General features: G+C 44.0%; 1 protein-coding gene across 1 annotated transcript; it reads left to right on the top strand.

The window, feature by feature from the left end:
- The first annotated feature begins 451 nt into the window (after positions 1–451).
- Positions 452–6,382, top strand: LOC123412224 (putative disease resistance protein RGA3). The gene is made up of 4 exons (XM_045105164.1): positions 452–4,919; positions 5,374–5,561; positions 5,673–5,759; positions 5,862–6,382. Exon 1 carries the CDS (start codon positions 533–535, stop codon positions 4,712–4,714), a length of 4,182 nt encoding a protein of 1,393 aa, XP_044961099.1. The 5' UTR covers positions 452–532; the 3' UTR covers positions 4,715–4,919; positions 5,374–5,561; positions 5,673–5,759; positions 5,862–6,382.
- The last annotated feature ends 8,989 nt before the right edge of the window (positions 6,383–15,371 follow it).

Raw genomic sequence — 15,371 nt, 5'->3', positions numbered from 1 at the left:
ATAAATAAATAAATTTGAAATACAAATATTTACATTCATATTGATCCACTAAGTAAAATTTGGCATAATAAAACAAAAATACAGGCCATAAGATCAGGAAAAATGCATTTTATGTATATTATGCACTATGTTTTTCATTTGTAATCTTACGTAACAAAAATATTTTTATGACAATTATATACTTTCTTACGTTCTCTTCTTACGTATGAAACATGACAAAATTTACGGAACGTAAAATTACGATGCATTGATGTAAAAATAGAGGGGGGTGAAGAGTAATTATTCCTTACACAGGGTGACGAATAGCGCGTTTCGGTCGAGAGAGGACTGTAGTGGCATTATTGAAATGTGGCGTTTTGTGTGTGTGGAGGAGGATCCACACCCAATCCACTCCCCGGCGGCCATCTAAGTGCAGACGGAGGGCTCGACCACATATCTTGCACGCCACTAAACCACCCGAATCCCATTCCCGCTAGCAGCTGCGCTTCCACCACTGCTCCGGCGAGGCTCGGCGGCCGGCTGAGTGCAAAAGATGGAGGTGGCCCTCGGCTTGGCAACGTCGCTCCTCGGCAAGGTTTTGACGACGCTGTCGGACGGCCTGGTGGCGGCGTATGTGGACAGCCTCCAGCTCGGCCACAACTCCGACCAGATCAGGGACAAGCTGCTGCACACGCAAGGCCTGCTGCACCTGCACAACGCCCAGGGCCAGGGGAGCCACGTCGGCCACAAACCTGGCCTGCAGCCCTTGCTGGAGAAGCTGAGCAGGGACGCCGACCAGGCAGAGGACTTGCTCGATGAGGTTCACTACTTCCAGATCCATGACAAGCTACACGGCACCAACTACGCCACCACCCAAGAGGCCGGCCATGATCTGGACAGCCTTGTCCGCCATCAAGCTCTCCACGCTGGCAGCGCTCTTCGCCACACCCTAAGCAGCTTGGTACAGTGCTTTTCTTGCTCCCCTACACCCAAGAGGAATGGTGGTGATGAATATGATGCTGCTGTTCTTGCCGGTGCACCACGCCGCGTCACCAATACCCTAGGCACCTTGCTCCACTGCTTTTCTTGCTCTTGTACACCCAAGAGCAAGAGGAATGGTGGTGATGATGATGCTCCTGCTGCTGCTGTTGCCGGCGTCCGTGGTGATGCTTCTGCTGTTGCTGCTGTTGCCGGCGTTGGTGGTGATGCTTCTACTGCTGCTTGTGTTGCCGGCGTCACCAACTCCAACTCTGCTAGTCCTGATGATGGTCATGCGCTGCATTTCGACCGAGTGTCCATGTCTAGAGAAATCAAGTCCGTGTTACAGGGCATGCAGTCCCACTGTGATTCCGTCTCCAATTTGCTCAGCACTATCCCAAGCAGCAGCACGACAATAGTCCTAAAGCGGCCTCAGACTGCTTCCATGATTATACAAGATAGGTTGTATGGCAGGACAGACATTTTTGAGGAAACTGTCAACCGTATCACCACCGTTACCGGTGCCACACGCACTCAGACTGTTTCTGTTCTTCCTATAGTTGGTCCAGGGGGTATTGGAAAGACAACTTTCGTCCGACATCTGTATAATGATGCAAGGACTAAAAACCACTTTGATGTCCCAGTCTGGGTATGCGTATCCACTGATTTCGATGTGCTTAAGATCACCAGGGAGATCCTTGGCTGCATACTTGCAGCTCAAGAAGGAGGAAGCAACAGCAGCGTTGCAAATGAAACAACCAATTTAAATCAGCTTCAGATATCCATAGCAGAACGTCTCAAGTCCAAGAGGTTTCTAATTGTCTTGGATGATATATGGAAATGTGACAGTGTGGGTCAGTGGAAAACCCTGTTAGCTCCGTTCACAAAGGGCGAAACCAAAGGAAGCGTGCTACTTGTCACGACTCGATTCCCAAAGCTAGCAGAAATGATGGAAACTGTTAGTTTGGGTTCACTAAAACTAGCAGGTTTGGAGCCTAATGACTTCCTCACATTCTTTGAAGCATGTGTATTTGATGAAGGCGACAAGCCTGAGCATTATGAAGATGAGTTTGATGGTATTGCACGAAGAATTGCAAACAAGCTAAAGGGTTCCCCGTTGGCAGCCAAAACAGTTGGTAGACTGTTGCAGAAGGACCTTTCTTGGGTACATTGGAATGGAGTTCTTGAAAAGCATCAGTGGCTAAAGCAACAAGATGATGATGATATCATGCAATCTTTGAAGATCAGCTACGACTTCCTCCCCTTTTATCTGCAGAAATGCTTTTCCTATTGTGGCCTTTTCCCAGAAGATCATAAGTTTACTTCTTCAGAAATCAGCCATTTCTGGGCTGCAATAGGCATCATATACTCTAATCACCAAGACAATAGCGATTACTTGGAAGAACTAGTGGACAATGGTTTTCTCATGAAGAAATTCGGTTGGCACGAGAATGAGCAAGGTCCATACTATGTAATGCATGATTTAATGCATGAGCTATCTAGGAGTGTTTCTGCACAAGAATGCCTCAATATAAGTGGCTTGGATTTCAGAGCTGATGCCATCCCACAATCTGTTCGACACTTATCTATCGACATAGAAGACAGATATGATGCAAATTTTGAGGAAGAAATGTGTAAACTAAGGGAGAGGATAGACATTGCTAATCTGCGGACTTTGATGATTTTCAGAAGATATGAAGAAAGAATCACCAAGATTTTGGAAGATAGCTTCAAGGAAATAAATAGTCTGCGTGTCCTATTTATAGTGGTGAAGTCTGCACAATCTTTTCCATATAGGTTTTCAAAACTTATCCATCTCCAGTACCTCAAAATTAGTTCACCTTACGGAGTCCAAGAAATGAGTTTACCTAGTACACTATCAAGATTTTATCACTTGAAATTCTTGGACCTAGATTGTTGGTGTGGTCGTTCTGATTTGCCTGAAGACTTTAGCCACCTTGAGAATTTACATGATTTCCATGCTAGAAGTAAACTCCACTCTAATATTCGCAATGTCGGAAAGATGAAGCATCTGCAGGAGCTGAAAGAATTCCATGTCAGGAAAGGGAGCATGGGATTTGAACTGACAGAACTTGGGGCATTGACACAGCTTGAAGGAGGGCTGATTATACATGGTCTTGAACACGTGGCAACCAAGGAGGAAGCTACCGCAGCCAAACTGATGTTAAAAAGGAATCTGAAGGAGTTGGGGTTACTCTGGGGCAGGGATCGACCAACTACAGATGCTGATATTCCTGATGCTCTTCAACCACACTCTAAACTTAGAGTACTTACAATTGCAAATCATGGTGGTGACGTTGGTCCTAGTTGGCTGTGTCTTGACATCTGGTTAACAAGTTTAGAGACTCTCACTCTAGAAGGCGTATATTGGAGAACCCTCCCACCTTTTGCGAAGCTACCAAATCTCAAGGTACTCGCTTTAAGGAGAATCTATGGAATGTTACAGTTTGGGCCTTGCTGTGGTGGCGCTTCAGGCAAATGTTTTATGCGCTTGAAGGAAGTTCAGTTTTATGATATGCCAGAACTTGTTGAATGGGTTGTGGAACCTAATTGCTGTTCCTTTGCAAGTCTTGAAAAAATAGAATGCACTGATTGTCCGAATCTCCGTATGTTGCCCTTCTCGGAGGCATGTTGCACCAATTTGCGTATATTTAAAGTTTCTGGGTGCCCCAGGATGTCTCTGCCCTCCATGCCTCACACCTCCACACTGACAGATTTGTTTGTTGAAACATCATATTCAGAAACGTTGTTTTCTTATGATGGAAAGAGATTGGCTGTTACAGGGTATGGTGGAGCTTTGGCCTCCCACAATCTGGATAAAGTAGAAGACATGGATATTGCAAATACATCGCGCATATCATTGTCAGACATTGAAAAGTTGAAATCCCTAACAGAGCTAACTGTCGGAAGATGCGACGGTTTGTTCCCTCAAGAGCTGGATGGCAGTATTGTCTTGCGTTCGGTTAAGAGTCTCACATTAGATGTATCTCATCTTACCAGCAGCAAATCATCATCTTCAAAAGTGTTAAACTGTTTCCCTGCTCTTTCTGTGTTGGAGATAGTTGAAGACGGAAACCATGACTATGAGCAATGTGTAATGCAGCTCCCATCATCCAGCTCACTGCAGAAACTTACCTTTTCACACTGTAAGTGCCTGGTTCTTGTGCCTGTGGAGAAGGAGAATGGAGGAGGAATTCAGGAGGACAAATCATTGCTCCAATCATTAACAATATCTGACTGTGGCAAATTGTTCAGTCGGTGGCCAATGGGAATGGGAGAATCAGAGACCATTTGCCCTTTCCCTGCTTCCCTGAGAAAACTTGTTGTTGAGGAAGAGCCAAGCATGAGGTCAATGGCTCTGCTCTCAAACCTCACGTCTCTCACCACTCTAAGGCTAGAGGTGTGCACAAATTTAACAGCGGACGGATTCAATCCTCTCATCGCAGTGAACCTCAAAGAACTGCAAGTGCGTTGGTGCAACACCTCTACCTTAGCAGCAGATCTGCTTTCAGAGGTGGCCGAATTATTGCCTGTTGAAAGTTACATCTCTAGATTGGAGGTACTCGTCGTGGAAGACATATCTGGATTGCTTGTTGCTCCTATTTGCAACCTCCTCGCCCCGGCCCTCCACACACTTGAAGTCTGGTCTGATTGGGGGACGGAAAGCTTCACGGAAGAGCAAGAGATAGCGCTGCAGCTCCTCACCTCCCTCCAGACACTAAGTTTTTACTCCTGAAAGGGTCTCCGGCCGGTTCCTTCCTCAAGGGTTACATCGCCTTTCCTCTCTCGAGGTGTTACGCGTGTCCAAATATCCGGTGATGCCCGAGGGCATCCCGGTTTCGCTGAGAAAACTACAGATGGATGGTCGCATCGCTGAGATTAACGAGCAAATTAAGGAAATCAAAAGAACCAACCCAGATTTATCCGTAACTAGACCCAAGGTAACACTTGTCGCCTCCCGATTTTTACTGTTTTTCTATTTCTAATGAAGCGAGGTTTATTCGCCATTTCTCTGCTGCCTCATCTTAACCACTGTTGTCAAATCTTACTTACATACATGATCGGTATTTCTCTGCAAGTTGAATCTGCCGGTTAGTACGTACGTAGCTCCAGAACCAAAATTCTGGTCCTTAATTTATGATTGCATTCACAGTGCAAAGCGACCACTTTGCATTGGGTTGCTTATTTATCTTTCTCCCGCTTGATCTCTCTAGTTTAGAATATGTGCTTAATTTATGACTACATTCGCAGTCCAAGCAACCACAGTCCAACGCATGTTTCTTTTCATCCAGCTCTTTTTGTACCCCTTTTCTGCTATTAGACTTGAGATTGTTAGTTGATGTCACCACCATTACTTTTATAACATAATATACATGCGTTCATTTTCTTCGGCAGGCTTCTGTCGTTCCCTATGTATGTGAAATAAAAAAGGGGCGTTTGAGACATGACTCACTCACTTGGTACCGATAACAACAAGACTCGAATCATAGGTGCAACAACTGATCGAGGCTGGAATCATGGAATTGTCAGGCTTGTGCTCCTCTTTCGCATGAAGCAGCAGGACTGATCGCAGCAAGGAATAGGTATTTGCAAGCAGAGGAACATATGTTTTCATGGCGGACAAGTCCTGACTGACTAATTTTGTTTTAGTCAAGAAGTAATTCTTGTCAATAATTATTACTCTTGTGATTCAGAGAGGAATTAAACGTCATGGTTCTGCTAATGCCCGAGGACCGTAAAAATATATATTCCCTGCCAGCTCTGAGTCTGAGGCCACGACCGTAAGATTTTTTTCTTCAACTCAACCATTTTCTTGGGGATGCTTTCGTTCTTTCTTGCAAGTAATTCATCTGTTGTGCCACTTCTTTGCTACTATCTTCTAGGTAGTGTGCATCTTCGGCCTCATCATCACAGATCCTGCTGGTTAGTTGCTCCATGGTGCTTCAGCCTTCAGGTGACTCCGGCGGACGTGACCAATAATTAGTACCATTGTGCTGTGGCGCCCAAGGAAAGGAAGAATAACAACTCTCCAATGGCCATCTAATTTCTCCATGCTGAAGTGAAATCGGAGCATCTGATTTTTACTTTATCATCTGGTGTTTATAGAGCAAAAGGGGTGTATATATCATTACTAAGAGTGAAACAGCTGGTTTTACAGCTCCTGTTTGTGTTCTGAAACTTCTCCCAGCAAAGCCAGAAGAGCAAAAACTGCATGCAAAATTGCAAATGCAACAAACAGGCAGGTAAAAAAAAGCACATCTCATTACAGCTCAGTCATGTAAAGGCCATCATGTATATATATCAGCATCATGTATATATATTCACCTGATTTTGTATGCATGTCATTTATAAGAGGTTCATTCAGAACCCCGTGTGTGTTCTAATTGGTTCATTGTTTCCTCGAGTATTTTCTTTGGATGTTTTCCACCTCATTTTGTTCCTTTTATTAAGTTTTATTTTCATTGTTTGCTGGAGTATTCGTCATTACTGGAACATTCATCCATATACTAAAAAACATTTCGTTGTGAGCAGCTTGCTGGGCGTCCTAATCTATATTAGCTAGGTTTTCTGTACTAGTAGTAATTTACTAGGACTAGGTCAGTTTACACCGGCATTGCTTAGTTTTTTGTTGTCTCTGCCTTAGGTTCAAAGGAGCACAGCAACCACCAAGCCACTCATTCGCTCATCTCATGAACACCTACTTGGTTTTGTTCTTTTATTTCGTCTTTTCAGTCCGGTTTGTTTCTTTTCTTTTTACTCTTTCTTTTTTTCCTTTTATTTTTTTGTTTCCTTTAATGGGTGGTTTTAAAAAGAATCTTGATTTTTATTTAACAATCCGATAATTTCTTAAAAATTATTTCAGCTCCTTTCGAATTTTAATGAACTACTTTAAAATTAAACGAACCTAGTTTCGGAATCATTGAACATTTTTTCAAATTCTATGAACACTTTTCAGTTTTGTGAACGTTTTTCAAATCTGATCAACTTTTTTCAGTTTGGTGAACTTTTTCTAAATTTATGAACATTTTTTCAAGCTTGTATTTTTTTCGTAATCCGTGAATCTTTTTAAAATCCCGATTTTTTTCATTTCTTTACGAATGATTTCATTTTTTTGTATTTTTGCCAAACGCGATCGAGCAAACCAGGAAAAAAACGCGAATCTACATGCACCGGCCCACCAGAGTCGGCATGTAAGCGCCAGGAAGCTTACCTGGCGACCGATGCGCCGAATAGGAGCTGCGTGAGACCCCTAATCACACGCATTGTCGATCTATTGGCCCAGCCCATCTCAGCTGTACGCATAGATTTTCAGTTAGTTTTGGAAACCATTTAGAAGGTTTTGTTTCATTTCCTTTTTTTATTATTGTATTTTTTAATTATTTTTTCATATTTTACATTTTTATTATTTATTATTTTACTTTTTGTAAATAACTAAAATATTCAAAATATTCAAAAATTAAAAGGATATTTACAATTTTATAACATTGTTCGTTTTTTCAAATGATATTAGAAGTTTCAATTATTTTCGTGTTTCAAAAATAAAATGTTCAGAGTTTATAATTGTTTTTCACTTTTGTCACAAAAATAAAAAAAAATCAAGTTTTTTACAGAAATTAACAACTTTACAAATTTATTCACTTTTTTCAAAAAACTAATTCATATTTTTTTTTAATTTTTGTCTCATTTGACCAAAATTTTCATGTTTTCAAAATTACTCATGCTTTTCAAAAACTATTTTGGAATCTTGTAGATTGAAAGTTTTGTTTTTTCCACTCTATTTTTTGTCCGCTTTGCTTATGCCACTCTAGAATTTGACATCCCATTATTGCCACTCTTAGATTTTGACAATACATCACAAATGTCATTCCGTGCCAAATGCAATAATTTTTCATTTCACGTTTACCACTCTTAGCTTCTAACAATGTATCACAATTGTCACTCTGGAAAAGAAAATTGTGCCATGAATTAGCAATTGTGGTGTATTGTTAAAAGTTAAGAGTGGCAAAAGTAAAATATCAAATTTTAGGGTGGCATAAGCAAAGTGGGTCAAAACTGGAGTGGAAAAAATAAAGTTTTGCCCTTAATAAACGGTTGCTTTTTCAAAATTATTTCGTGAATTCAAAGTGTCACATTTTCAAAAATTATTTGGATGTTAAAAAATAAATTTTGTTCATGTTTTAAGTATATTTTTGTAATATTGCTTGTGTGTGTTTGTTAAACATACAAAATAAAGAAATAAGAAAAATAAATTACAAGAAAATATAGAAATATTGAAGAATCAAAAGGAAATAGAAACACAGAAAAGAAATTCTGCTAAAGTGAGTAAAACCGGTCAAAAAAGGGCTGAAAAACCAGGAAAAACACCTTCAGAAAAAGAAATCATACAAAATCCCGTCTTTCCTGTCCACTATTGGACAATGACCATGTCGGAGCGCTAAAGGCAAGCGCAATGTATATTTCGCAACAACAAGGATATGGCCTTTCTGTCTTCTCCTTCCATGTGCATCAATCACTGCATAGACCCAGTTGGTTTATCATGCAAAGAGAGCGTTGACTAAGTGGTTGGACATGCGGTTGTGCATTTCAATGATCCGAGTTAAATTTTTAGAATTGACAGGTGATGCACAGGGAGTTTTCTTCCATTCATTAAGAATCAAGTTTGGCGTGTGGTAAAACCATTCATTAAAAAAATCTTAATATTCATTTAAAATTTTTTGAAGATCATGTTTATCTTGGTACTCATACTAAAATGAATGTATGCATCTCTAGTTGATGCAGAGGCCGGGAAGTAAAAATCTCTCTCATTTTTTGAGTTGTACATATGCTACATAAAAAGGCCGATGCTAACGAGAGCGGGCGACTGCCAAGGCGATCTCGGAGGCACCCGTTCGGGAGGCCACCCCCGATGGAACCGATTTTGGGCAATCGCCGGATCAGACTCCGGCGGCTCTAAGGATGACGATGGAGACCACGTCGGGGTGTTGCCAGAGATCTCATCCCCAACACCGCCCGACATCATCTGCGATTCATTTTCGAGGGGGTGTACGGAGGAGGAGATAGCTGATTCTATCGAACACATTCTACCGAAGAATGATCTCGCATGGAAAGGGTTTAACAGAGATAACAAGATCAAGGTTCTACGTCGCGTTGTGCACAGGAGAACGGCGGCGTCGGCGGTCAAACCATGAAAGGGACCTCTGCCCAAGGTACGCCTTCCATCTCTGACTTTGCATGATTTTCTTGCTTCCTGGAAAACGATTCCGGCTAGACGTAAAAAAGGTGGGGCGGCGGCGGAGAAGCCGTTGTCATTGAAACAATTGAGGGGCGCTGCGGCGGTGGAGAGGCCGCTGCCACAACCGCCGTCGGCAGAGCCATCAGCCGAGATCCGAGCGGCCAGGACGACGCGTTTGGATTTCTTGCTCGGCTCGGATGGGCCAAATCTTGAACGCAATGGGGCCATGAAAACTGGGTATTTGACCCAGGACCCGCCACAATTCAGGAGACCAGTCTTGCTGTCGCTGGAAACCGAGTAGAGGTGATTGTATCGTCACCCGTCGCTCCTTCCAGGGCTGACGCAAAGTATTACTTCTCGGTTGAAGCTAGGGCTCGGCGCAAACCGCAACCTGGCTTTCCATCGCAGCAGGGACAGGCTACTAGGGTTCCTCCACCAGCTGAAGCGGCCATGGCGAGGCGTGGGAATCCGCCAGATTAAACACATGCTGCGAAACCGGACCCACCCAAGCCTGTAGCAGCGGCTGGCCGTGCCAACGCAACTCTACTGAAGAACGGTGTTTCAGTCAACGTATTCAGGGACAGCCTAATGCTGACGACGTACAGTTGGGGCGTGCTATGAGAGCAGCCAAGATTCGTGATACCGAAGTTAACACAGGTATGTCAGTTAATACTGATTATTTAATTCTCCATTTTTCTGAGCATACGACCGTAGAGAGGGCTAATGATTTAGGTATATCACTTGGGAAAATGAAAAAGAAATTGAAAAATCTGTTAATGATATCCTAGATCTAGAGGCAGATAGAGCCATGGAAATCATCACAAACTTAGCAGCAATTAAACCAATGGATGAAAATGATATTAGTAACCTAGGTGTCTCAAAATTACAGAATTTTTGTGACGACTTAGTGCAAAAGGAGAGTGAGGAGGTGGAAGATGAAGAATTGGGATCAGAGGGGTATATGACCCCTTGTTGCCTGGCAACCTTCTTCATAATACAACCACAGTTGATCACGACAGCATGATACATGTTAAACCAAAGAGATCTTGGAAGAGGAAGGTTTATGCTATATCAGCTGTTCAGAGAAGTGCGAGAGCTGTTCGGAGAAGTGCGAGAGTTAAACAAAACAAAAAAAATCCATTATGAACTATGAGAGGAATTTTCTGGAATAGCAAAGGTCGAGAAACCGCCACCGGCCGGAGGGCCTTCCGCGTCGGCCATTGCTGTGCGTCGGAGGGCCTGTCGCATCGGGAGACGACCGTGCTTGAGGACACGCTGCCGCCGAAGTGGCCATGTCCGCTAGCAGCCACGCCGGAGTTGGTTCCTGCAGAATTCAACCGCATCTTCCTATGATTAGGGCTTGATTTTGTGGCCGCTGTTCGCGTCGGGGGTCGCTTCAGACTCCACTGCGATGGATCTGAAGGATCCAAACGTGTTGATTTAGGTTGAGGGCCTGGTTGGCGTTGCCGATGTGCTACAGTATTCTCTAGAATAACAAAGATTATGAAGCTAGCACCTGATTTCTCCTCGGTAGTTGGCTTGATACATGTGTATGAATCACGACACCTTGTGTCCGTAGTTGCCGCTCCACCATGTTCATATTGATCAGCGATTCCTCAGTCATATGAGGATAATTGACTTGATGTTCTTTTATTTACTATGGTCAAGATGATGCAGACTTCATGCCCTATACAGAGTAGAGAATAATAATCTCTCAACTAGATTCGTTTTTCTTCTCCCTGTACGGCCAAATCGCTTGATCGGAGAGCAAAGTGCATGATAACGTGTTTGAAAATAGAAAGTAAAGAAAGAAAGAGATGAATGAAAGATGAATCATTAGTCTTTATTGATTATAGTAATGAAGTATTTATACCCGGGCAAAAATACACATTTACTTGGTAGTCAAGTAAACTTGAAGTTACTTAAGAGCCAAATTATTACATAATTGCCTTGAGAGTCAAGGAAGTGCATGGTTGCTTGAGGACTAACTAACCCATCTAAGAATTAACTTAATCCTAATTAGCTTAACTAATAAGCCACTAATCTATTTTTAACACATTTTTTCGCTCAAGCCTGAAGTGATATCTAACTCGGAGTGTGCCATGTGGCAACACATACCCCAAGGTAAGTGCACGACTAGGCGAGGCCACGGTGCTAAGTTCCGCCGCCGACTTACCAACCTGGCTGGAAAAAATTGTTCACGCTACTTTTTATATTCAGCACCATTGTATCTTAGTCGGTTGATGGCTTCATTAATTTGAAATCGGACCTTCGTGCCTTTTTTCTAAAAATAATGTTCACTGGAGGCGGCGAAAATGCGGCATCTGCACATGCATTGCTGCTATCTTGCTTAAATTCTCCTCATTTTTTTTTCAAAATGAAGGCATCGCCCCGGCCTCTCAAATTCTCCTCAGGCCGCTCCGATGTGTTAATTTTGTTTTTTCATTGAGATTGCAATAATTTTTTGTTATTTCCATGGAAACAAGGCACGGTCGTTCAACTAATCGGAGCAAAATCCCTGAAAAAAACTAATCAAAGCAAAAAAAAAGGCAAAACCAACCATTAGACTACCTAATTTGATGTGTAATTAAGCGCCACATGATAACCCAGCAGCTCCTGAAAAACCTACCAAGAAAGAACACAAATTCCCAACAAAATTCATGCCTACAACTTAATTAAGTATGGCGTTCTAAAAAGAAAGCACTACGGAGGCTGCGGTGGCCACGGCCACGACGGAAGCCACCACGCCGCCACTGCCCATGCCGACGCTGCCGCTCTCGTCGTCTGCGGCAGGGCCAGGCGCGTCAGCTGGCGAGTCTGAGTCCGGCGAACCGGCGGGCTCCGGCGGGCTGTCGGCGTCTGTGCTGGAGTCCTCCGACGATGACGACGAGGAGGACGGCGTCGTGGCGGATGAATCTTCCTTGGCGGTGGCGCCGCCGCCGTCCGGAGACTCAGCGGCTTCGGGTTCGGAAGGGGAGGCGGACGGGCCCGACGCGGAATGCTTGGACGAGCTGGCCGGGGCCTTCGCCGGCGTGGCGCCTTTGCTGGGCGACTCGGCGCTGGACCCCTTGGCGGGCGCGTGGGCGGGCGTCTCCGTCTTGGCCGCCGGAGCCTTGGCCGGTGCAGTCTTGGAAGTGGCCGGGGACGCTGCCGTTGGCGCCTTCGCCGTCTTTTCGTGGACCGAAGCAGGAGCCTTTGCGGCGGCCTTTGAGGGTGCTGCCGCTGCACCGGGCTTCTTGGAGGCCGCCGGAGCCGGAGCCTCCGCGGCGAGGGCCACGACGGCGGACGCGGCGAGGAGGAGGACAAAGAGGCCGACAGAGTGTGCCATGGTGCGTCGCCGGCGGAGGGGGGTCCTTTCGGAAGAGCCATGGCGCCGCGGAGTTAAGTAGGTTGACCAAGCAGATAAGGGTGCCGGCGAGACAAGCACGGTGAAGACGGTGGCTTTCCTTGGGTGGGTCGGCGTGCTGCGTGGGGTGGTGGCGCGCGCCAAGCGGCGGCATGCATGATGCATGCATGCATATGGTTATGTATTGGGCGAATGTACCTGGGATATCTTCTATTCTCAAATAGTTGATCTTAATTCTTCCAACATATAAAATGTCCACCTCAACATCTTCATTAAATCATGCAGTTAAATCTTCTCTTTTATGCCACATAAACAAGGGGAACTCTTACCTTCCACCGACGGATCCAAATAAACTGTCCACCGCTTCCTCGTTCGTCGGATCTTACTCCATCTAACCCCGCATCAAACGATTTCTGAAACTGGGGCACAGTTTCTGAAACTGGGACACAGTTTCTGAAACTGGGCAGTTGTTACAGAGAAACTGTCCAGTCCGTGCCTCCGCCCCGACGACCTCGCGTCGCCGGCCTGCTGTGGCTCGCCGCCCCTCCACCGTCGGCTGCTGCAGCCCCGCCGCCCCCTCTGCCGCCGGCCTGCTGCGGCCCCTCCGCCACCAGTCCCGCATGCCCCGCCGTGGTGCGCCGCCGCCGGCCGATCCTGCCGCCACCGGAGCCCCCAGCCATCGCCATCGCGTTCCTGCCGCCGGCCGACTCGCGTCGGTCCTGCCTCCCCGCGCCAGACCGGATCCCGGCTGGGGTAGTGCTTCTGCAACCTGACTTTGCAAAAAATCCTGAAACTCGACCGTTGTTGCAAAAAATTCTTCCGTAAAAATACCTATGTTACAGATAGACGAAAAAAAAATCTGCAACAAGCAAATTATTTCTGAAACTTGACCGTTGTTTCAGGAATTAACGGATCCAAAGTTTATTTCTTGCAACAAAGCGAAAGTTTCTGCAACTCGAGCGTCGTTTCAGGAAATAACTACTGACCATGCGGCGGGATGCGGGCGCGTTAGATCAAACAGCTGTTAGCTCGGGCATCCGACGGCTAGCTAGGTGACGAATTATTTTTAGAAATCATCCGACGGACGCGTAGCCACAATTATATTTTTGTGCGCTAGTGAGCATTGGTTGAGCAGTACAAGTATAATTGAACGTAAACTATATTGTACGATTTGGATAAGCCAACTTCCACGGATGGCTTTCCTCCTCTCAAGATTCATTGTTCATCATCTTCTCCCTACAATCTCAACCATAGTTTTAGGCTAGCCATAATGGAAGTAACTTAGGTAGTATCTCCGTTATAGTTTAGAAGACACATTTAAATTTACATGTATTTCCATAATAGACATGATTTAGGAGCATTACATTTACTCCTAGCAGCTAATTAGTACTCCGTTGTACTACTTCTATATGCATGCATAGTGTGAATGTTATATTTCAACCCATCTCACAGTCAATCAATAACCAGCAGGTTCTAGAGAATTTACATGCACGCCTTCTAAACCGTGACGGAGGGAGTAGTATCATGTACTTGGGAGTAGCAAACATGCTGATGTGACGGATAATTAAAGAAGAGAAAGGGGGTTAGAGTAACATAGGTGGATACCGTAACATGTTAAATATTATGCTACTACTCCCTCTATCTCAGTTTATAAGTCTGGCACGTGTATGTATCATGCATAAGTCAATAAATGTGACGAGGTACTAGTTTAATTATGATACTATGCATTAGGCCGGTTGTAATGGATAGTATCATATACTACTATCATGCATATGATACTAGTCTATGATACCACATCCGTAATGCACAGTACTTCCTCCGATCCATATTATGATACGGTATCATGATATGATACTCAACCCTCTCTTTCTTCATTTAATTTTATGCCACATCATCGAAATTGCCTAGTTGGCATGCATGATACTATCTGTAATACTCTCATTACAGGCAGCCTTGGAGATAGTATCATACAATAGTATCATATGCATGATACTATTAGGCTGGTCATAGTGGGGAGTAACATATAGTAGTATCATGCAAATGATACTGCATATGATACTATCTTTATAGTACATAGTATCATAAAGTAGTATCATAGATGACCTTATTAATTGACATGCATGACACATATTAGCATAGCATTTAACATGTTATGGTATCTACTTATGTTACTCTAACCTTCTCTCTCTTCTTTAATTGTCTGCCACATCAGCATGTTTGTTACTCCCACTATGGCCAGCCTTATATGATACTCTTCATTATGGCCAGCCTTAATTAGCACGTTATGTCGACGCTAGGGTGTTTGGAGGGGAATCATGCTAGGACGTGAGTGTCATTTAGTGCCATTTATCATGCTATAGCACAATTTAATGTGCTAACGCTATTTTCCATAGCATATTATTTAGAGCAAGTACAATAAGGTACAGTCAGCAGGCTGTAAGAATTAAAATACTATATTTTTGCTGAGTTGGATGAGAGAGAAGATGAGAGAGAAGGGAAACGGGCTCTTCGTGAAGAGCTAGCTCTAGCACGTGCTCCTAGGTGCTTTGTGAGAATGAAATGTGGACCATATATGATAAAAATAGTACTTTTTTGTAGTTAACTATTGTACAAGCTAGCTATAAGATGGACTATAAGATGACTTATAGCCAGCAGTTGGCTATACTATTAATCATGCTCTTAAAAACAGTTTTGCTATTTGTCATCTAGATAACGTCTGCACAAAGTTCTCAAGTAGCAACGTCTGCACAAAGTTCTAGTATGCAAAGTAAAAATAATGTAGGAACTGTGTTTCATTCTTAACTTCTATGTGTA

The sequence above is a fragment of the Hordeum vulgare genome, chromosome 7H (genome assembly GCF_904849725.1).
Source record: "Hordeum vulgare subsp. vulgare chromosome 7H, MorexV3_pseudomolecules_assembly, whole genome shotgun sequence".
Taxonomy (NCBI): Eukaryota; Viridiplantae; Streptophyta; class Magnoliopsida; order Poales; family Poaceae; genus Hordeum; species Hordeum vulgare.
The sequence above is the reverse complement of the archived record's forward strand: the minus strand, read 5'-3'. Positions and strand labels throughout refer to the sequence as shown.